The following is a 22,681-nucleotide window of genomic DNA, read 5'->3' on the forward strand; positions in this document are numbered from 1 at the left end:
TACAGCAGGACAGATGTCAGAGCACAGAAGTGAAGTTTATCTTGGCCTCAACCACAGAAGGCAAGCATCCCCCCCAGCCACCTCTAGCAGAGCCCTGCACAAGCATCACGTACCACCAGCTTCTGCTGTGAACTGGGACCCAAACCAGCAGCCTCCGATGGGAGCCAGACTGTTTTATGTGGGAGTTGTGACATCATCCAGTTTCTGTCCCAAGCTCAGGCACCAACTGACAAGCTGTGTCGAGTCAATCCCTGCAGTGGTCTGTGTCAGGCTGCTTGCTATAAAATGGAGACAATAACAGTTCCTTCTACTGTAGGGGCTGGGGAAGCCCTTTCCATGGCTGTTTGTACAGCACTCTGGAGGAAAGAGTTTTTAACTCTTTAATAGAAAAGAATTTTTAACTGAAAATCAGGCTGTTTGTTACACTTGCATCGAGTCTTAAATCAAAACTTTTAGACATTCAGATTTTAATTTGGAAAACTTTCATTTCCACTGGCCAGGCTCAACTGGAAGATTAATAAGGAATAATAAACTATCTCTTCTACTTCTGGACAAGGGAAAAGCCTCCAAGCTTGTGCAAGAAGGGAAAACAATGTCTCTGCTTCATTCAGTACAATCTGTATATAGATGTCAGGTTAGAGCAGTTGCTTCCAAAATCTGTGGAACAACAGATCACAGCCAGCCCTCAGTCCCTCGCAGACCCAATTCTCACTTGCAAGCACAATCAATGCCCCTATTTAACCAGATTTTAGGGTGAGTCACACACATATCACTTGCCCAGGCTTACAGCATCATGGATTTTAGGACATTCTCTGCTGAGTATTTCGGATCACTTGCCCTGCCTGCAGGTTGTGGGTATTTCTCAGGATCGTTTCCATAACAGATCAGGGCTATGAACTCTCTGTGCTGGCAGAGAGGAAGATTGAGGCTGACTCAAGCTCTCCTGCACTGCTTGTCCCTTTTGCCGGTGACACTGCCTCCTCCCCACAGCCCCCATGGGCAGCTACAGATTAGGCACCAGGTTAATTCAGGAACACAGCTTGCCTCCAGCCTCTCTGAGCACACCAAACGTCTTATGCAGCAGTGCAAGCTCTTAAATAGTGTCAGGTCCTAGTAGAGGAAGCACATCACATCCCTGGGCAATTAGGATCCAAAACTCTCCATCCAGCTAGGCTGTGTTTCATTTCCTGCAGCCCCTGCACACAGCTGGGCTCCAGCATCTCCTGTGGAGACTGCAGACTCCTGAAGTTCTGCAGTGGCAATACAATTATGCCAGAAGCCTTGGAGACTTGAGAGCTTGCAAGGAATATTTCTCCCCAATCCTACTTCTTATTCCATCCACTTGCCTGTAAGTATTTGAGCATCTTCCATTAGGACAGCAAGTGACAACATAAACCTGTTTTTCAAGCTTGCTAACCTCTAATAACTTAGCAGAACAAAGCTAACACAGGGGGTAGAGGGGAACCAAGCCATTTTCTAAGAAACAACTGACTACAGCACACTTTGTGCGGGCATTTCTGGTGAGAGGAGCCTTGATTCCTTTGCAGCAAAGTGCCACACAGCCATTTACAGTGAAAAGAAAATAACCAGAAAAATAAGAGGCAAAATGTGACTACTAAGATTAAAATATGCCCAGGATGTCGAAGACAATAGGGTCCATCTCATGAAAAGCACCAAGACACACGAGCATTTTGCAGGGCAGCCATGGCAGGGGGATGCAGGAAAAGAGGCACGAAAGCTTTCCCACAGCTGGCTGTTTCAAAGAGGATCACAAGATACTCCGGGAGTTTTACTACACATTGCGAGAGAGCTGGGTCACAGCTTTTCCGTTTTCCACATGCTTCTCTGCTGCCAGCCGCAGCGCTCCCCCGAGGGCGGGGTTCAGCAGGCATTAAGCTGCTGAAGCCTGACACACTGCAGACGCACCAGAGCTCCTCTGGTAAAGACTATTATTTCTTGGGCTGTTTGTCTTTAAAGGCAGCTTTTATCTCCCTATCACCTTTCTGCCAGAACGCTTCAGTCAGCTTTTTTAACAAATACCACCTAAGGTGCTTGTAACCAAAAGAAAAACAGGAAAAACATTTTTCTGTGTTGCTTAGCGATCAGCATTCAACAAGTTGAAGCCTCCCAGGTGCTCAGAGTTATTGTAGTTTCCATCCTCGCTTGCATGGGCCCTCTGCATAACAGTTGGGTAAAGAAAAATCACTGGTAGAAAAAGAAGAGAAGGGTTATGAAGCCACAGAAATTGGCAGGGAAAGATGGGAATGTGTGCAGCCCCTGGCGACAGGGAAAACTCATTCCTCAAAACAAACCAGCCCTGACACAGTGAGATTTCATGACCTATTTGAAACACAAGTGATTGCTAGTGTTGGGCAACGTCCAATGGCAGCAGCACCCCAAGCCTTGTAGGGTCCCCCAAGAGCTGGAGTCACACTCCCACAGGCAGCTCCTCCCTTCCTGAAGGGCACCCCAAGTGCTGCCAGTCCCTGTCCTGCTCAGACATGCGGCAGCCATGGGCCACGCAGAGGCACAAAGCAAAGTGAATTTGCCTTCCAGCTGCAGCGCTTCCCAGAAGAAATTCAATCTAAACTTATTCCCCCCACTGAACCTTTGGCAAGGAAGGTTATAGTATCACTGAATCATTTAGGTTGAAAAAGACCTTTAAGATCATGAAGTCCAGCTGTTACATGCTGGATTTTCTGTGCAGGTGATTGTTCCTCCCTCCAGCACATTTGTACCATGCTACTGTGGCCAGACTGGAAGCAATAGCTCCGTTCGAAACACTGCTCTGTTCAGTATCCAAAATATATACTGCAACAACCACTGCCTATGAAACTGGGAGCAGCATCACACGCTGCTAGAGCTTTGGGATGCTCATGTCTTTGCCTGCATAGGGCTGAGTGGCCCCATCTCTCCCATCCCAGCTCCCCCCAGTCACCGGGACAGCAGCAAGTGCTCTCCATGGCCAGGCTCCTGAGCTCAAGTGGAAAAGAAACAGAACAAAGCTTTGGCTCTGCTCACCTTTCAAAAATACATTTAAGGGCAGGCAGTAAATTTTTCCACCACCAACAACTAGCCAAAATGAGACGTTCACCTGAATTGTGTAAAAGGAGGCCCTCAGAAAGAGGCGGCTCTGGCAACTGATCAACAGAGAAATCCCAGCAGGTAACAAAGCAGCATTGTTTGGCAGAGGATCTCTCCTCCTCATCAGCTCCTATCCCAGCACGTTCTCCAGCCTTGCTCTCACTCACGCCTTCCCTGGCCAACGCAGGAGCTGCTGTATCCGCGAAGACGACATGAACATTGCTGTGCCAGGCTTACAGACAGACGTGGAACTTGGACTGGACTTTGGATCCCACTCCCAACCAGGGGAGAGGGAGGGCAGCTTCATTCTGCTATCCTGCTGGCTCTCCTCCTGGTCTAGAGAATGTGGTGAGGAGGTCACCCCCTGCCCTCTGCCTGGGCGATAGCTCCTACCAGCACATACACAGCATCACTGAGTGCCTGCACTTGTACTACATCTGAGGATGTGCTCTGACTGACATTGCTGGTTCCCACTGGCGACAGGGATGCAGGTTTCCATCTGTGTGACTTCCCCAGCATGCTCAGACACAGCTCCCTGAACCTGATCAGCACCAAGCATTCCCCATGTCGCTGGAACAATGCGTCCAAACACACACAGCGGATGGAATTTTGCCACAAAGCTGCTAAGAAGTCCAAAAGAAATGTTGATGCCACAGCACAATCACAGGGAAGAAGCACACAGAGTTGATATGTTGCATGAGACTAAATTTTGTCCAAAGACCAGCTTAAACATGGGAGCAACAGGCTGCAAGATGCTGAGCTGCAGTGCTGAGCTCATCTGAAGAGCTACAAGTAGCAAAATGAAAAAGATTTACATGTAGCCTAGGTTTAGTACAGAAAGTTAGTCCAGTATAGGAATAAGGTGGAACAGATTTAAATGTCAGATCCTCAAATAAGTGAAGCAACAGGAAGGTGTACCACGCACATAACATTAATAACAAGTATATAACAAAGTTTACTTAAAATAAGAAAAATAAACAGGAACAAAGCCCCTTAGCAGGGGATATGGAAAAGGATGTTTCAACAATGGTCCTTTATCTCCTTTGGCTGCAAAAACGTCAAGGAAAGCATACATCAAAACTCAGATGTGTTGGAAAGGTGCTGTGAAAGCGGCAGGAAAGCTGACTTGAGCTGAAGTGAGAAGTGAAACCTGGAGCCAGGCTTCAGGGGAGCGAAACACTGATGTGACTGAAAGTGAGCAGCTGAGAGAGGAGCCACAGGGCCTGGAGCAGCCATAAGGGATGAGGGAGAGGAGCTGCAGGAGCACAGCAGGAGACATCCAGCAGCTGAGCAGCAGGCAGAGCACCCAGGAGCTTGCTGACACCGTGTGGCCCCTGCCCAGCAGCTTTGGCCAAATTCGCCTTGGTCTGGGCCTGGGACACAGTGAGTGAACGTGAAAATATTCTGCTAACAGCCTGAGTACACACTTCCTGTGTCAGCCACTCGAGAATCAGGAAGAGGCTGGCAAGAGCTGGGAAGTTTCACTGCGCAGCCCTGAACCAGGTACGGCAGAGATGAAACAGTGACATGGCTGAAAAGCCAGCTAAGAATTGTAAGAGCCTGTCAGTATTCTCACGTACTGTCAGACCCTCAGACAAAGGAGGTTGTTGTTTGTTTTTTTCTTTTTAAATATATATATATTTTTCCCTTTGGCAATGGCTACTTTAGAAGGTTTCTGCTCTGCATTGTTCTAGTGGGGGAAGTTATTCCACTGCCTCTTTCAATGGCCAGCAAAACTCTTTTTGTTGTGGATTCTTGGCATGGAGGAGCAGTGTTCTTCCAAACAATACTGCACGCTACTGGCCGAGGGCCAGAGTCATCTCCCGGTTACAGTGGCACAAATATCAACAAACTGGGTGAGTGCCACTGAGCCACACCACGGCACTGAATCTGGCCACAGTGCTGCCCACCCTATCCACTTTCTACTTTCAGGTCTATGATTTACGCTGTTTTTCCCGCAAATCCTGGCTCTGGGAATCACACTGAGTGCTGAAGAATTTCAGTTTTCATTAAAAAGGGTCATCCATGAGAACTGAAACTGCTTGTGTTGTTTCCTATGGTTCTGTGTATCAAGACTGTCTCTGGTGCCTAAAAATGTATGAACTGAGAATAAAAATGTTTTTGTGGTTAAAGTGTTTGGAAGCATCTCCCACGTGGATTTTCTGGTGTCTAATAATACATGAACTCATGCTACAGATGTTTTGGGGCATTTACGTGATTCTTTTCCTCCTCTCAACCATCTTGTTTCATCATTTTTGCACAGACTTAATTATCTGCCAGCCCTCAGCCCAATCTGCATGAAGCAGGGAAAACAGCTAGAAAACACAACCTGAGCTTTTGCAGGAGGGCAGGGGCCAGAGGGCAAGTGAAACAAGCTGCTCCCTAAGGGTCTCATCCAGCTTCAGCGAGAGTTTCTGTGGCAGCAAGGCAGCATCCTACCCCCGATGAGCTTCTCCCATCTTTCCCTCTCACGGCACAGAAGGCATGTGCTGATGAATCCATTCCTGAGCAGCCAGCACCATTGCAAGTCACATTTTTTTACATCGTAGCAGTATATATTAGATACACATCAATAGTTCATTACCCCATTGCTATTTCCACCGTGCTGGTGAAGAGCAGTGTCAGCATTTCCATCACACATGGCATGCAGGAGCAATGCCAGCCATGTGCCAAGTCACCTTTCTGTAAAAGCCAAGCACCGGGAGAGTTCCCTTTCTCTTCTTCCTCACCCCAGGCTCTGGCACAGATTCACCAGCTCTTGCAAAGCTCTTTTCCAGAGTGGGCTCGCAGGAACATGACCAGTGGTCATGGGTATGTTTAGGAATTGAGGTTTGTTGTAGGTCTGGGATGGAGCCTTGGTGCTATGCTGTGACAGACTGGGGTGTGAGCACCAGCCACTTCTCCGACACTTGGAGAGTTGTGCCTTGTGCTGACCCCAAAATATCTGGGGAGGGATGTGCAGGGCCACTTCTCCCAGGGGCAAGGGCTGTGGGTGCGGAAGCATCGAGTCCTGTGCAGTAGGAAAAGGTGGAGCTGCATCCCTGTGGCTCGTCCACCTCCTCCCCTGTGTTTCCCCCATCCCTGTGCCAAATAGAAAGGGAAATCCGAGATTTTCAGCTGCTTTTGATCCCCTCTTGCTCCGCACACAACAGGGCAGGAAGGGATTAAGTCTCCATTTCCTGGCTCCAGCAGCTCACAGGGCTGCCCAGGTGAGGGACCCCCCAACGCCCCCATTAGGGGCTCCTCAGCTCGAAACTGCCACAGTGCTGGACCCCAAACTGCTGCAACAGCCATCTCCATCCCACCTCCCCCTACCCTCACACACCTCCCCAGGGCCTCCTGATGTGCTTCGTGGCTGCTCTGCTCAGTCAGCCCAGGGTCTGGCACTGCAAACAAACCACACTTTCCCTCCTTCCTCACTTGATTGCAGTTTCTAACTTGTACATAGTTTCCAACATGGGAAGCAGGGTACTATAATGAAAGAAATCCCTAGACTCTCAGAGCAATGCACACAGGAGCTCCTAGAGGGAGAAGAAAGGGATGATCAGAAATAGGTTATTTTGAAGGTAGTTTTTCTGGGTGCTGTTTCCTGGCAGGCAGGAGAGAGAGCAAGCCCCCTGGATCTCAGGCCACCAGCGTTACCAGGGACATTGCTCTGCATTCGTTTCACCTGTGACCAACATCACAGCCAGACACAACCAAGACTGTCAAACAGCTCATCCCAAACTGCTCCTCAATACCTCAAAGTCAAGGGCTTGATCCTGCTGGCTATCCTCTGCAGCATGCAGTGCCTAAACTAAAAAGGCAATGGCAGCTGTGAGTGGGACGGGATCTGGATTCCCCATTCCCAGGCTGCCAGGGGAAATAAAGACCATGGTGTGCAGCTGCCAAGCGCTGCCACAGCCCCAGAGCACCCAGGGACAACCCCAGCACAAACCCAGAGAAGCCAGGAAAAGCAGAAGGACACAGGGCAGAGGAGATGCCTGCCAGCATCTGTGCAAAGATGACACAAGAAAGCCAAAAATCAGCTTTTGGATGTAAACAGTCCTTGGGGTTCACAAAAATCAAGACTTCACATTAAGACAGAGGGAATTCCTTACCATAGAAGCACAGAGGAAGATGAGCACCTGAGACACTGCTCACACCCAGCATCTGGATGGAGGTAATGCTTGAAAGCCTCTGCTCCGGACCACAGCAGCAGGGTATACACTACTGCACCAGCACCACACTCCCCTCCCCAGACACTGCGCACGATGCCCCATGCACATGACTCCAGGAGCCAGGATTTAAAAATACCAAGTATCACAAGTTCCACCCAAACCAAACCACCAGCCAGCCTGGCCCATTACATTACAGCATTGTCATATGACAGAGCAAACAGCTCCATCGCTGGGCAGGAGGATCTGGTGAGAGCCATCTCTTCATGGCAAGATGGAGCCAGTCCTTTCAGCAATGTAAATACTAAAGCAATGCAATTGAAGCACTCCGGGTTCACAACAGACAGAGCCAACATAGAGCTGCATCTGGCTGTCCCCTGTTACTTGTGCTGTAGTGTCTTACCACCTTGTAAGCACATTGCTTTTTGCAGCAAAATGGTACTTGATTGATAGCACAGTCGCCAAATCAAGCTGTTTCAGGACAGGGCTCCTGGCAGCATAGTGCCTTAGCATTATGTGAATCTCACATGGCTGAATTCAGCCCTATGTGAATGCCACAGCACTGCCCTTCTATGCTTGATGATGCTTAAACAAAAAAGAACACTGTCCTATGCATGGGGACACTGGAGCAGAGTGAGGGTCAGCGCATCCACCAAAGCCACGTGTTGGCTTTGGACAGGTGCTGATAGCTCCAAGGCATGTAGGTACTGGCCAAGGAGCAGCTGCACAGCAACTGCGTGCTGACATGAGGACATTTCAGCAACAACATGGACTGCAACTGCGGAACGTGTGTGAGCAAGAAGCAGTCACCACATCTGATAGCAGGCAGGTCCAGCTCAAGGCATTTAATTGTGTGTCAGGCACATGCAGAGCACACCTCATCCTCAGTATTGCCATTGTCTGCTGTCTCAGCTGCCCTGGGGCTTGCTGATTGCTGCCAAAACATGGGTAAATAAATAGGGCCAGCTCTGATGGAGTCCCTGGATGAGAGATGCCCAGGGCTAAATCCATGCTATGCTGTCACATTTGTGGCTCTGAATGGGGTGAAACTCCTGTTTCTACTGTGTTTCCAGCTGGCATACTCCAAATCAAGCAGCTGTATCAATGATAGCCTCATTCACAGGCCAGCCCTGCTCTAGGATGCGGCATGGGAATCCACGCAGAGGAGCGACAGGGCCACACTGGCAGGCAGTTTTCTGATCTCTGCAGGATAGCCAGGGCTAAAGTACCACTGTGCTCTTGCACCAAGCAACACACCTCTGACTGGCGGGACCAAGCCTCTGACTGGTAGATCAAGCTACACACGGGCCAAGCAGATGCTTGGTGAGAACCACCCATCTCAAAATCTGTAAATAGAACACCCCAGAGGCTGCAATGACAAACCCTTGGGCAGAATGAACCCCCAGGGCAGGCTGTGCCCCAGGGAGCTCCACCACACACTGGTCAAGACTCCAGAGGTCTGCATTCTCATTTCACTTTGGCAAGTCCTACTAACTGCTTATTTAAAGTAACCTTGATATTAGTGGCCCAGCAGTCCCATGGCTGCACTTCACTTGTTTATTCAGTCAACACATACACATGTGGTAGTGAAGACTCTGGACACTTTAGTACCAGTGAACCAAACATAGCAGCAATTGGTGACCCTTCTCCCAACCCGTTAAGCCATTGTAAATACTCAGCTACCACACCAACCCTTCCCCTCCCTGAAGCCTCACCAAGGGCTGGAAACAGGGAATGATGCCACCCCAAAAGCCTGCCAAAGGCTCATGGCCAGTCCTGTCCATGTCTGCAGCCCATGGGGGTTTAGCTGGCTTGCAGGACAGTGGTTAAATACCCTGCTACAGGGCTGATGAAACCAGCCCAGAGGTACAGATGTGGCAGGAGGTTACACATGCTGCCCAGCGGTGCCACAGCAGCACCTTGAGGCACTTGTGCAGGAGCCACGGCCAGGCTTGAAGCTGCCCTATCCATGCACACAAGGCGTTGCACTGGCTCAGACCTTAGCCTGGCCAGGGTAAATCCCAGAAATCCAAGACTTTACAGCGTGCTCCTAAATTTCTGTCCTTGCAGTTGAGAATTCAACCTGGGAGACTTTTTCCATAGTTCCCAGTTTGCTCCAATAAAGTGGGTGACGATTCACCCAAGAGAAACACAGAGCTTGGCCAAGAGCAGGGACCGAGGGATTTGTTGGTTTTACTGTGATGTGGTCAGGAAACAGTCCTAGCACTCATTTTCAGCTCCTCCCTCTTGATAACATCTACCATATGCAGGCAGTGGAAAAGAAACAGCCTTTGATATAAACATGATAGTGTGATTCATTGCAAGGCTGTTTGCAGCTATCGCTTCACCCCAGAGCTTAGTGCATGGCTTCGCCCTGTGACGAACGGAAGCACTAGTCCCACTGGCTCTTGGTTAAAGCCTTTCTGCCTGCAACGGCCACAGGCTGGCAGAGCCACACCAAAAGAGCAGAGGGATGCTGCTGGGGTTGCAGGAGATGTCAAGTGTCTCAGCAGGGCTTGGTTGCCAGCAAGCATTCATCAGCAGGACAAGAGGCTTTCACACTGTGCAACTCACCCCCTCACCAACTCACCCCATGGCCTGAAGGCACCCGCTGTATCTGTGCCCCACATGCAGCCCCTGGGAGGGAGCTGAGCCCCACTGACCCAACATCTACCTCCAGCCTTGGGGATTCAGTGCTCTAAGCTTGATGAGGAAGGTGTGTTTCCAGCTCCTTTACAGTGCTATGAGGACAGCCATCACTGCCGCTGTGGGACACAACCCTTGACTGCCAGACTGAATCTGAGGGGCTGGCCTTGGTTCCCATAGATCAAGTAGATACTTTCACCCATTAGTGCACAGGAAGTAATACCATTCCCACCCACTCCTGCACGGATTAGTTAGGTGTCATTTATGCAGCACTCCAAGGTGATACCAGTGTTGCAGACAGGAACAACCAAGCTGGAAATAGTAATTCATCACTGCTGATCTGAAAGCTTTTCTTCTATGTGCCAAAGGACAACATTTCACCCAAGATACCTGGGTTGCAGTCAGCTAAAACACTTAAAGCTCAGCTGAACAAGATCTCAAATGCATCAAGGAATAAGCCTGTGCTACGGTAAACATGGGAACTAATCATCTGTTCCCATCTCCAACTCTTCAGAGCCTGACCCTAAGGCCAAACCAAGCTTTTACCTCCTCCTGTATTCCAGTACCTGGGAAAAAATAGTATTAGAGGAATAAATTAGCATGTGAAATTTATCTAATTAGCCCACTGGAGTGGAAAATACTTGGTAACTACTTTGAAGTTGAACCTACTGTACTTATTAGGACATCACAGAAGAGAAAGGAAGGAAGCGAAGATGGGGAGACCACCAGGACAGGTTCCAGAGGACGCAACTGCCTAAGCAGCACAGAGTTTCACCTGGTCATGACTCTTTTCTTCTCAGTCTGCAGAGCTGCATTAAGTGTCCAACTCAGACACAGCTGTGCTGGAAGAGACCAAAGGCTGTGCTGTATTCCTCTCTAACTTGCCATTTACTGGACGCTGCAACAAGGGAATATTTCCCAGTGATTTTCACTGTGACAAAGGGCTAAGCGTTAGCCTGGAATGCACAACCATGAGTGAGCTAACTGACCAGGAAGGAGGGAGGCATTGAGACTGTACATGGCCTGGGCAGCAGCACCCACCACTGCGTGACATCAGCCCAGTGTTTCCTTCCAGCCTGGCGGGCTCCAGTGCACAGGGAGCAGGTATTGCTGACAAAAGAACTGCCCATAAAGCTCCATCGTGTTAGGCAACTGCCTGAGATGCCACAAAAAGCTGTTACAGCACTTGCAACAGTCCGTTCATTGATTTCCCCATTTCCCAGATATAGAAACTTTTGTTCTTTTATTAGCGAAGCTTTGGAAATCCCTACCCATAATAGCAAGAGAGTAACCCTGGGAAATTTTGCAACTGCTGTGGCTGAATTAGGAAAGGGAAGGAATGATGGCCCCACCAAAAGCCAGCAAGAGACAGAAACGAGAGACACCTCTGCCTGACACGCACCTCACGTTCCCCTTTCAGCTGACCACCCACTAAACATGGGCACAAGCAGCCCATGCCCCTCCAACCCATCCAGTGGCCTACTGCCTGCTGTTGAAATGCTCCCCAAAGGAGCCCCACTCCATGCTGGGACAGAGCAGTTTTCCTGAAAAACAGGAGTACAAGATGTTGCTCACCACAGAGGCTGCAAGGCACTTCAGAAAGAGGAGAGCTTGCTAATGGGGCATGATACTCCTTTGGCAAAGGGCAGGGAGGGTTGTAAAGTGCCAACTCAACTTCAGCAAGGCACTCGCCACCCCAGAATATCCTTTGCAAAGGACAGCAGGACTAGGAGCTGGTGAGCTACGGAGCTGAGACCAGCAGTGCTGGGAAAACCTCCAGTTCCCTTCCTTTGAAGCTGATTTGTTTTACTCTGTCCCACCCCTGCCTCCTGCACACTTGCAACAGGCCAGGAAGGCAGTGCTGGGCCAGCCTGCTGCAGAGAAGGCAGGGTCTGACCACTTGTTAGGACATTCCTTGGATAATCCAGTTTCTGGACCCCCATCTCTTAGTAAAACTTCCTCTGGGTTCAAGCACCTAAAGGTCCCCATGAAATACAGCTCCTGAACTTCTTCCCAACCTGCTTGCTCCATCTCCAAGAAGAAAGGCCATTAGTGAGTCTGAAAGTCCTGAAATAGAAAGGGAAATGCCAACACAGCTCCCTCCAGGTGCCCATGCAAACTGTCAGAAGTGACTGCAGGGAGATGAGCAGGTACTCACATGCAGTGTGAGCATGAGACACCAAACCCTGGCAGGCTGGGGGGAATCTTTCAGCTGTGAAAGAAGAGTTTTCTCATCACTCCAGAGACAGAAATACCGATTAGGACTTCCCCACTGGCTTTTCCCCACTGGCCCATGCTTTGCAGCAGAGGGAGGTGCCAGCTCCATGGTGCACAGGAGCTGCTATGCCCCCAATTTCCAGGAATGGAATACAGGGAAAGCATCCTCAGTGCTGAAGCAGCAGCACGCAAGCACAGAGAGGCAGAGTAATCCCTAATCCACCTTCTGCTCACAGGTGCTGCCAGCCAATGCTCAGCCCTGAGGATCCCATCCTGTTCTGCTAAAGCACGAGAGAGCAGGGGATGAAAGCACCAGTGGAACCCTGTGCTGGGATAGGTGATCGCAGCTGGGAAACACACACAGTGCACATCCAGAGCCTCAATTTAAATGGAAATGGGGATGCTGGAGACCATGCTCCCAGCCTAACTTCATGGCAGTTTCCACAAGAAGAGCGCTAACCCTTTCAGTCTTGCACAATGGAGCCAACATGCCAGTAATGACCCGAGGGTTGGGGATGCCCCGATGTGCCAGATTACAGAGCAGTGCCCCACCGTGACACAACCAAAACTCCCACCAACCTTTAAAACAGCGCACAACCACCTTAAAAATATTTTGTGCAGTAAACCCAGGAATGTGATTAGCAGCAGAAATCATTTCCAAGCAGCCCAGCGTTCAGTGCCAGCACTGCCCACGTCTCCAGCTTAGGTTTCTGGCTCTGCCGGGAGGGAAGCGGAGACTCCACCCCTGTCAGGCAAACCCTGAGGATGCCCTGGGCTGCATCACAGGCCACAGAGAAATCCAGCACCAGATCGCACGACTGAGCAGGAACGGGTCTCGCATAGAGTAAGCCTTAAGAAACCTGCTGCTTAAAAAATGAAGCTACATGGGAAGCAAGCAGCGAACCGCGGGCTCCCCGGCACCCGCCGCCCGGCTCCTCACGCCGGCTGCGGGAGGCACCCTGCTCTCGGGCGCGTTTCTCGGCACACCCCCCCAGCTCTGCAGTGGCCATCGCAGGTATCCTCATCAGAGCAGCAGCACAGGAGGTCCCGGCAAGCCCTTGGCGGGGGGGGGGGTGTGTTCTAAATATAGGAGGCTCCCTGCAAGTCCCCTGATCCTGCAGAGGCTGCTGCGCTGGGGCTTCCTGCCCCTGCCAAGATCCAACACACTGCCCTGCAAGAAAGTCCTCCCTGCTTCCAGGGAAGCAAGCTCCTTTCTGTACTGTCGCTTCACCTCTTCAAACACAGACGATGTTGAAGAGAAGGTGACATATCAACCATGATATCAACCGTGACATATCAATTGTTTCCCATCAAGAAAATCCAGATTTAAGGCTCCTGCAGTGACAGTACAAACACTGAACACACAGAGTAAGAACATGGCTTTTCCCTGCTCCAAAATCAAAGGAAGTTCTGCCTTGAATTTTAACAGCACCTGGATCACATCCAAAACCCTTACACAGGTGGGACACCAACTGCTCACCACCTACCCCTCTGGAAAACAAGGTCCCTATTTTGGGTTTCCAGTAGCTTTATCACAGGTTGACTTCTTGTACGTCAGATTTGTGGCATATTTCTGTGAGGGGCAGAGTTAAGATGACAAGAGGAGTCCTCAGCAGGAATCCCCTGACCTGAGACACATCAGGAAACCTCTATCTCACTGCTGCAACCAGCACCATTTTTTGCCTCGTGGATCAAGCCCTACTCTACAATGGCTGCACCTGCAGCACAGCAGCAGAGTGAGAGGGCAGGATCGATACCCACACAGACAGGAGACGATGCAAGGCAGACACCACGATGTGCCTCCCATATTTCACACACACCAGCCACTCCAAGGCAGCAGAGCCAGGACATACACGGCAAACACTCCCTTTCGCACTGCAATACAAGGCTGTTTCCATGTAGGAAGGCTTCCCCTCCCTCCCAAACTCCTCCTTTAAATTTGGTGCCTTGGATGTGGCAAGTGCAAGACATAGTCTGTCTCAAAATACACTACTTCAAGAGGAAAGAGTCACACCTGGAGGCAGTGCCAGCTCTTGGCATCTTTAACTTTGCCAGAAGTTCATCACACCTAGATAGTGCTGGGGCAGGGTCACAGCACCTCTCCTTGCACACCCACCCCATCCCTGCAGCTGAAAATGGGCTAGCAGCTCACTTGCCTTCTACTTACATCATCATCCTGCACGCTCAGGGGGATATCCAACATGCACATCTGCACAGGCTGCACCAGAGCCTTCTGCACGTTGAACAAAGGTTTTGCCTCCATCTTCCCAGGGATGGAGGGGCTGCTCATCCTCCTCTCTCTCCTCTGCCCCTCCTCTTCCAGGAGCAGGTCCAGCCCAGGCAGCAAAACAGATTTGAGATTTCTCCCTGCTCGATTTTGTCAGCACATCTTGTCAACAGCTGCTGCTTCTGCTGCTCTAAGAGGTCTTATTTCCTTCCTTGCAAATCAAAGAGCAGTGAGGAGCTGCACCAAGAGGCTGTGTGTGCGCGTGTGTGAGCAAGTGCGCCTGTGTGTGTGCGTGTGCATGTAGCCAGCGATGTTCCCGAGGCTGGTGAAGCAGCCCCTTGCAAGCACGCCACGGCACACTGCCTTATTCCAGCCTCTCCTTTCTTTCAGGGCAAGCTCAGCGCTGGCTCCAGCTGCTGCTTTGCACTGGCGTGAGGTTTTCAGCCTCATCTACATGCACAGCACTTGCAAACCCCGTGCATTGTCTCAGAGACACAACAGGTCCTGCCTGCTGTTGATTTCAGATTATGCTCAAACAGTGTCTGCAGCAGCTACAGCATTTCACTCTGGCTTTTGTGGCAGGCAGACAAGCAGAGCTGGAAGGATGAGAGGGTATGAGAAAGAGAGCATGAATGATCGGAGCTACAGCCTCCCTTTTTCATTCCTTCTCTCTTCCATCCCTGCTTTCCATTGTCCAAGGCAGTTTCAGCTCAACGCCCTCCTGTACTCCAAGGACCACAGTGAGGCTTAAATAATTCACAACTTGGGAGCCTTATGGCAGTGCAGCGTGGCACTAAAAGACAGTGAATACTGATGTGCAGTTCAATCCTGCATGGAAAGTTTTGCCCAGCTGAGTATGGCACCGGTTGACTTTTCCATCAGAGGGAGACAGCGACTCTGACACAGTTTTGCTAAAAAGAGTATGGCACAAAATGGGGTGGTTTTGCTACAAAGGGCATCTTCCTACAGAAAGCACACCAACAGGAGCAATAGGATGAGAAAGCAGACACGGAGCAATGTGTATCTCACAGGTGTTATAACTCTCACAAGGAAGAGTAAACCTATGGCCAAGTCTGAGCCATTTTCTCATCCTCAGCTGCAGAGACCTGGCTTAGTAACAGGGCAAGACACCCCTCCAGCAAAGACAGCAGTAGACAGAAGCAGTTTGGTGGATTCATCCAGCCACACCCAGCAAGGGGACTCACTGGGACCAGTTAAGCACCAACCCAGGGGCTGCAAAATGCCAGGGCAAGTCAATACAAAGTCCTCGTTGCCCTCAAACAGGAGTTTACATCCTTTGAGCTGCCCTTCTGGCTAGGCCCAGGAGGGATGATAAGTAGGGTGAACAGACCCTGCTCCAGCAGGCATTTTTAGGTGGTTTCCCATGACTGCAGGCAGCAGCGGGTCCCACTCTGGGGCTGCCTTTTGCCAGGAAAAGGTTTGGGACAGGGCAGCTCTGTCCCGGCTTTCTCAAAACCAGCTGCTGCCTTGAGGCCACAAGCGCAGTGTGTGGCATGCCCGGGTCTCAGAGTAGAGTGAGGAGCCCGCTGAGCCGGGCATTCCTGCGGTGTTAGGTAAGCTGGGCTGGGCCAGCCCTGCTCAGCGCCCAGCCAGAGTGGGGCTGAGTCACTACCGCAGGAGCCAGAGCTGGCTGAGATGCCGGGGTTCGACAGGTCTCACACACACTTGCAGAGCTGGGCACCTTCCCAGCGCACTGGTGTGGAGCGTGGGACTGTAGCAGGGTGCAGCCCATCCTTCCTGCAAGAAACACAAGAGTGAAAAACTCAGTGTTTACATCCTGCGGGAATGGGAATTCATGTACAAGCCTGAAACAAGACCGGATGGGATTAAACCCACCATAAAATATGTTTTAACTGGAAATTGGGCAGATTTTTCAATCATTGTATAGCTGAGATGAGCAGCAGCTACACAGAGGGCAGAGCTGCAGCAGCCCTGGGAATGTCTTCACAGGAGAAGAGAGAGGGGACATCACAGCCCAGCACATGGACAAAGCAGTATTTCCAGGGCCATCTCCCAACTTCTAGCTGACAGCATTTTGACAACTGTCTGTCTCTTTTCATTGCAGAGAGGTAGTGCCACAGCCCAAGAAACACCCTGGCATGTCAGTCAGTATCCCTCTACGTGGATGATGACTTGGTGACTCAATACAACGTGTGCTCCCAAGGAGGACAGTCCCACATTTCACACTGCTATCATAAGCAACAAAATCTGTCCCCAGCACAGACAGTTCCCATAGCTCTGATTCCAGCAAACGTGACTCAAACCCTTGCCTCAGCCCAAGCTCAGGTTACTCGCCTCCCCACAACAGCAGGTAGGCAGAACATGGCTTTCCAATAACAATCTTCCAGTAACAATCTTCCAGTAACAATCTTCCAGTAACAATCTTCCAGTAACAATCTTCCAGTAACAATCTTCCAGTAACAATCTTCCAGTAACAATCTTCCAGTAACAATCTTCCAGTAACAAGCTGGGCTTGGCCAGATGGAATCGCACCTTCCAAAGGGCCTAAGTGACTGCATCAACATCCTTAGAAGGACACAGATTTCACAGTCCAGTGCCAGAGTCTCCAAGGGCTACCATCCACAGGAACCCACTTATCACCCTGGTCAGCAGCTATTCTTTACCATGGGAACAGGAGTCTCTGCAAAGGTAGTGTGGAGCTGTAGCAGTCCCATCACCTGCGGGTGCCCAGGTCTGCAGGATCTCCCCTGGACTTCACAGTAACAGCAAGGGATAGACAGCAGAGTTTGCTACCCCAGAGCACAGACTTCTGGCAGGAGCTCAGTCTGCTCTACTGGTCCCCAGAACACAGCATGGTTCTGCCAGGCAGCTGTTGACACCAAAGGGTTGTCCTGAACCTTCTGGAAAAGTCACAAGCCATGCAAGCAGACTGTGAAGGAAAGCAAAACTACAAGTGCAGAGTGCCCAGGAGAGATGCCAGGCAGCACAGCAGTGGCTGAACAAAAGAACAGCCACACTGGAGAACCACCTCCAGCTAACAGGAACGGGACAGAATGGACAGGGGCTGATGGGACATGAGGGCTGCTGTGTATGGAAGGCTTCAGCCAAAGGTAACCAGCCAGATGTGGGTATTCACACAGTCCCAGAGACGGCACAAAACCTCCTCATGGCAACTTGTACACATCCACCCACCGGTCTCCCCAGGCACCTGCATAAGTCACTGGGGAACATAACATTCCTTCAACAGAAACAGGCAAAGTGGTTTTGAATGATTTTGCATCAGGATATTTTCTGCAGAATTACAAAGCAATGATTTCCCCAGCACTAAACCAACCCAGACAGAATGATCCTATGCAGGCGTCCTACTGCTCCTCCAGTCTGCCTGGCATGAGTGCTACAATCTCAGATCCTCCAGCAACAGCAGCAGAGTACCTTAAACACACCACTGCACTGATAGCAGAAGAGCCATTCTCACAGACAGGATGCACCCACTGCTGCAGCCCAGCAGCAGCGCGTTCAACCCCAAGGAGTGGGGAAGCCCTGCAAAGGGTGCAGGAGAAATCTCCCCCTGGTACCACCTTGGCACAGTGGCCACTTCTGGCAGGCAGGGAAGCCCTAGCACAGCCACTGATGCTTCCCCATTTCATTCTGCACTAGAGCTCTATTGTTTCCTGCAGATCCAGCTGAGCAGATAAAGCACATCATGAGACCTAACTGCTTAGCAACCATTACTGGAAAAACACTGTTTTCCAGCAAGTTTTGGCAGGAACAGAACAACTGCAGGGCAAATAAACTGTGATCCCTATGCTTTATGTATCCTTCTCCCAACTTCTTTGCTGCTGCCCCAGGGAGAAATGGAGTGCTGCACTGGGAAGTGCACCCATTCCTTAAGGTATGAACAGCCTCTACCACCCTGCAAGCACATCACTTTGGGCACACCGCGATGGACCAGGACTGAATCTCTGCATAGGTGGATACACATTTCAGTGACAAACTCATGCATAGGAGGATCTTAGTACCCAGCATAGCTGCAGTGGCATAAATGTTCAGAATGATCCAAGAACTGGTGACCAGCCTCTCCCACCACACTGGTTGTTCCTTACACCAAGTGATTCACAAGGACAAAGGCCCACCTAAGAAGGACTGATTCCAATGCTTGATACAGTCAAGTGAAGACTTACACAAAATTAAACAAATTCCACAGAAATAACAATGGCAAGTTTGTTTTTCAGCGGAAATTGCAACTCCGGATGCTGTCCTCAAGCCCAAATGTCACGGCATCCTACACGTGCACCATTTGGTTTTGAAACAACACAAACCAACTGGTTTATTTTCACTGTGCAAGGCTGATAGAAAGGCAAAAAGGAAACAAAGCAGCATGATGGGTGAAAGGCAAATGGAAAATCCCAACAGTTCTTCCCCTCTAACAGTTCTCGGTAATAGAAAGGGGAAACCTGCTTTCAAAAACACAGAAATCCCAATCTGAAGCATCCCCCTGAAGAAATCTGGCTTTTACAGAAAGCCTGTTGATAGATTTAGAGGCAGATACAGGAAGCAGACAAGAAGACGGATGCCTAGTGGGACTTGCAGGAGACCAGGAGCCAGTAGGATACCCATTTCTTAGTGAAAATCAAATGCATCTTGATACATAAGTTCATAGGTGCCTCTGTATATCCCATGTGAAATCCATCTGCCTTGTCCCAAATGAGTCGTGAGAAGAAATCCCATTGCAGATCCCACTGCACCCTTGTTCTGATGTATTTATTTGAAGAAGCCACCCCTGTTCCTTCAAAGTTATTCCCAACAGCGGCCGTAGCTCATGCTGCAGCTCAGGCCTCTGGAAAGCCCATCTGCCATTCAGCATCCTGAGGCGGATAAATTCCCATGCTCCCCAGAAGAGATACATATGCAAAATTAATTTGCAATCGAGCCTGTGCGAAGCATGGGGCGGCCTTTTAATAGCTGCAGAGTAGCAACTATCCATGCAAAGTGAAGCCAGCAAGCATTAGAGGAGGGGTGGGGGAAACCAATTAGTTTTCTTGGGATTCCTCCACACATTTTCCACTTGGGGGATTTCGATTTTCATACTCTCCTGAGGGCAGAGAGTGCACCCTGGGAGCCATCATGTCCCAGAGGGGAGGGACGGGGACATTTCCCAGTGGCCACCCCTTATGGTCCTGTGATGCAGCTGTGCTGGACCAGTCTCCATGGAGACTGTCATTGCAGCAACAGAGACCAGAGGTGCAGCTCATGGCACTGCAAGAAGACGCAAACGAGGACAAAGACCACCCCTCTCCCATAGAATAGGGACAATCAGGTACCCATGTGCCTCATTTCCGCTTCTGAGACTATTTCCCTGCATTGGCAGGATAAAAGGGCTCTGCTGCTTGTGATCCAGCTGCCTCATCCCATGCTGAAAGCACTTTACCCTGCTGAAATCAGTCCCACAGGAGCTGAGAATGTTGAGCTGTCACAGTGGGTAGAGCATCGGGAGGGAGCCATGCTCAAAGCTGTCATGGCAACAGTTTATTGAGTTTCCATAACCACCCTCTCTCCAGGTGGGGACAGACCCCAGGCTGGGGACACTGATGCAGTGTCCTCTGCCTTTACAGGAGGCCCCACCAGAGCAGCACACAGCCCGGGAGGTGGAACGGCCTCCCTCCAGCACCATAATGGTCTCTTTCTCACATAAACAGAACAGCCATCAACTGCCTGTGCTGTAAATGGGATGAAACTCAGCCCTGGAGGCCCACCATTGATTTTCACTGCCTAACAACAGGAAAGCTTTACAATCCTATTAACTAAACACCCTTTCAAGCAGCACTGGGACGTGCAGAGGGGAGCTGTGCAGCGCCTGGCTGCAAGAGGTGCTGGTAAATTCCCCAAAAGCTGGGCTGTGACTCCTGCAGTGGCTGGTGCCACGTCAGTGGTGGCCCCTGCAGAGGCAGGTTGAATCCCACCAAGAAACACAGGCTGCAGGTCACTGGCCAGAGTGCAAAGGAGCGAGCAGGCCTTGCCCAGGAAAATGGTGCCCACATGGGAGAACTTAGAAGGACTTGAGCCCTGAAATATTGACAAATATCACTGCATTTCAATCTCTTCCTAATTACCACCTGGTCATATCTGTAGGTGCTTCCTTGCAAAAGATAGACTGCTTTGGCCAAAATATATAAACATTTCATAGAAAAATGTGAATTTCATCCTAGGAGAAAGGATAAATCTCAGAATACTATTTGCAAAATGTTTCAAGATTATATCCCTCCTCTCCAGTTTGCAGCAACAGCCAGTATGAAAACAAAAATAAACCTTTCTGGGAATGTGAAGTCCCAGCTTCCCAGCCAGCCCCAGGGAGCCCAGATCCACATTGCATCTGCACATGAGGGCGAGAAACCTGCGTCCAGTGAGCTCAGAGGACACTGCTATGCCACTCACAGGGACGGGCACTGGCACAGCCGCGGGCGTTGTGACCAGGCCTCCTCCAAGCACCACAGGAGGGGCCGTGCCACCGTACAACACAGGGGTGCCTGGCTGATGCCTCATCCGACCAAAGTCCCTTGGGGTCCAGATCCGCCTCCGAATGGCATGGCTGGGATATCTGCAGCAGTTAGCCTGAGGACAAGGGTCTGTGCTGCAGCAGGAGGGAGATAAACGCCTTTGCACCAGAGGAAACGCACCTTCCCCAGACTGTCTAAGCATTTATCAGTCATCTCCCCTTCCCTTCTTTTCAATCAATTAATCACACAGCATTGCCAGTTGCCAGACCTAATATTTTTCACAATGGGTTAGGAATGCAGAGACACAGGATGGGCACTTTGTCAGAGGACACGATACTGCCAGCATCCCCATCAGTACCACCTGCAGTGATGGAGCAGGAGGCTGGGCTCACCTCTCTGAAACAAAACTCTCCCTTCCTTTCAGTGTTTATTCCACAGGGAGGCAAAACAGACTGCCCTCCACAATCACTGGGACAGCAACCTGTCCAATTCCCCCATACGAGGGACAAGGCTATGGGGCCACAGGCTCTAGTTAGCAAATCCACCACACCGAGGCACCGCACTTGCACCAACCTCCTTATATTGGTGCCACAGAGGACAGCACAGCCACCAGAAGTGCCAGCCTGTCACCATGGAAATGCTGAATGGGAGGGTTTGAAGGCTGCTGGGACTTTCAACAGGGCCCTTCGTACAAATGCTCAGGGCTCATGGCTGTTTAGGAGGAGACCTGTGCTCCCCTTGGCCTGCTGGGCACGAGGCAATTAACATGGGACTTCTCCCAGGATAAAAGAAAACACCTGGAGAAAGGACATCCCTGCTCCTCCAAACTCCACACAGGCAGAGCTCAGCCCCATCCCGTGGCTGCTCCTGCCCCAGGCCAGCTGTCCTCTCCTGTTGTGACCACCAGGTCTGCAGCACTGGGTTCCTGGGTCTGCACAATCAATGCTTCTGCATGCCTTGAATCGCATCGCCATGAGAAGACTCCTCCACACCCCCCCAAGCAAACCTGACCACTGGTCCCACCGGGGCAGCCCAACCTCCTTGGCAAGGGGCTAGAAAGCAGCCGAGGGCTGGCAGAATTCCTATTCCCCATCATTCAAAACAGGTACGACACAACAGCCAATCTGACCAGGAAGCTCTCACCTGCCCTGGACCTTGCTGTGTCACCCCAGCTGCCATTGCTGCTTTTCATGTCAGTGGCATCTCCTCCCCAGGGAGGAGAGGGAAGAGCCATGACCATACAGAACAGGGTGCTGAGAGGGATGGGCAGGAAACACACAGTGGGAAATCTGCTGCGAGATGGAGGCAGCAGGGCCAAAAGAACAGGGCAGGGTGGCTGCCAAAGATTTCAGAGGGACCTACAGGCTGCCCTGTGAAATGACCCCAACCTCCCCATCTCATGTCAACAGCCTGCACAGAGCCAGGCAGGCTCCTCCAGCACTGAACATGGCCTTTGGAGTGTTTGCTTCCTGCCTTCAGGCCAGCCAGGGCGTTTATAGCAAGGAAGTGGGAAACAGATTGGGACCACATGGAGGAGGAAAGATAAAAAGCAACAGCGGATGTCCTGAGAAACCAGCAAGGGTGTAAGCCAGGGTAATATCAGCCAGCATGAGCCTTCAGGGAGGAGGTTCACATGGCCACATTGTGGATCTTGGGCAAAGCATTACCTCTAGGCTGTGCCAGCAACCTGCACCCCAGCTGCACATTCCCTCCTCTGACAATGCCAGGACTGCTTCTCTCACCACACAAGTACTTCCTCCAAACAGCAATGGTCAGCCTACAGCAGTCAGTGTCTACACACTCATTTACTCTCCTGTTTCTTTCTTTTCTAGGTCCTGCAGGGAAGTGTGGAGCCTTATCTGGGATGCCTTTTC

The 22,681-nt window shown here is 50.7% G+C and overlaps 1 protein-coding gene across 2 annotated transcripts in view; it reads right to left on the reverse strand.

The window, feature by feature from the left end:
* Positions 1-22,681, reverse strand: part of RALGDS (ral guanine nucleotide dissociation stimulator) — a 55,894-nt gene that overhangs the window by 28,399 nt on the left and 4,814 nt on the right. Inside the window, exon 1 of one of the 2 annotated variants that reach the window (XM_062641087.1) lies at positions 14,272-14,584. The exons of the other annotated variant lie outside the window; for it this stretch is intronic. Coding sequence (XP_062497071.1) covers positions 14,272-14,394 — 123 coding nt within the window. The 5' untranslated portion in view covers positions 14,395-14,584. Of the gene's footprint in view, positions 1-14,271; positions 14,585-22,681 lie in introns of those variants that run through there. 2 annotated transcript variants of the gene reach the window in all.

The sequence above is a fragment of the Pezoporus occidentalis genome, unplaced genomic scaffold, assembly GCF_034315485.1.
Source record: "Pezoporus occidentalis ecotype Australia unplaced genomic scaffold, CSIRO_AGI_Poc_V1 ctg68, whole genome shotgun sequence".
Lineage (NCBI taxonomy): Eukaryota > Metazoa > Chordata > Aves > Psittaciformes > Psittacidae > Pezoporus > Pezoporus occidentalis.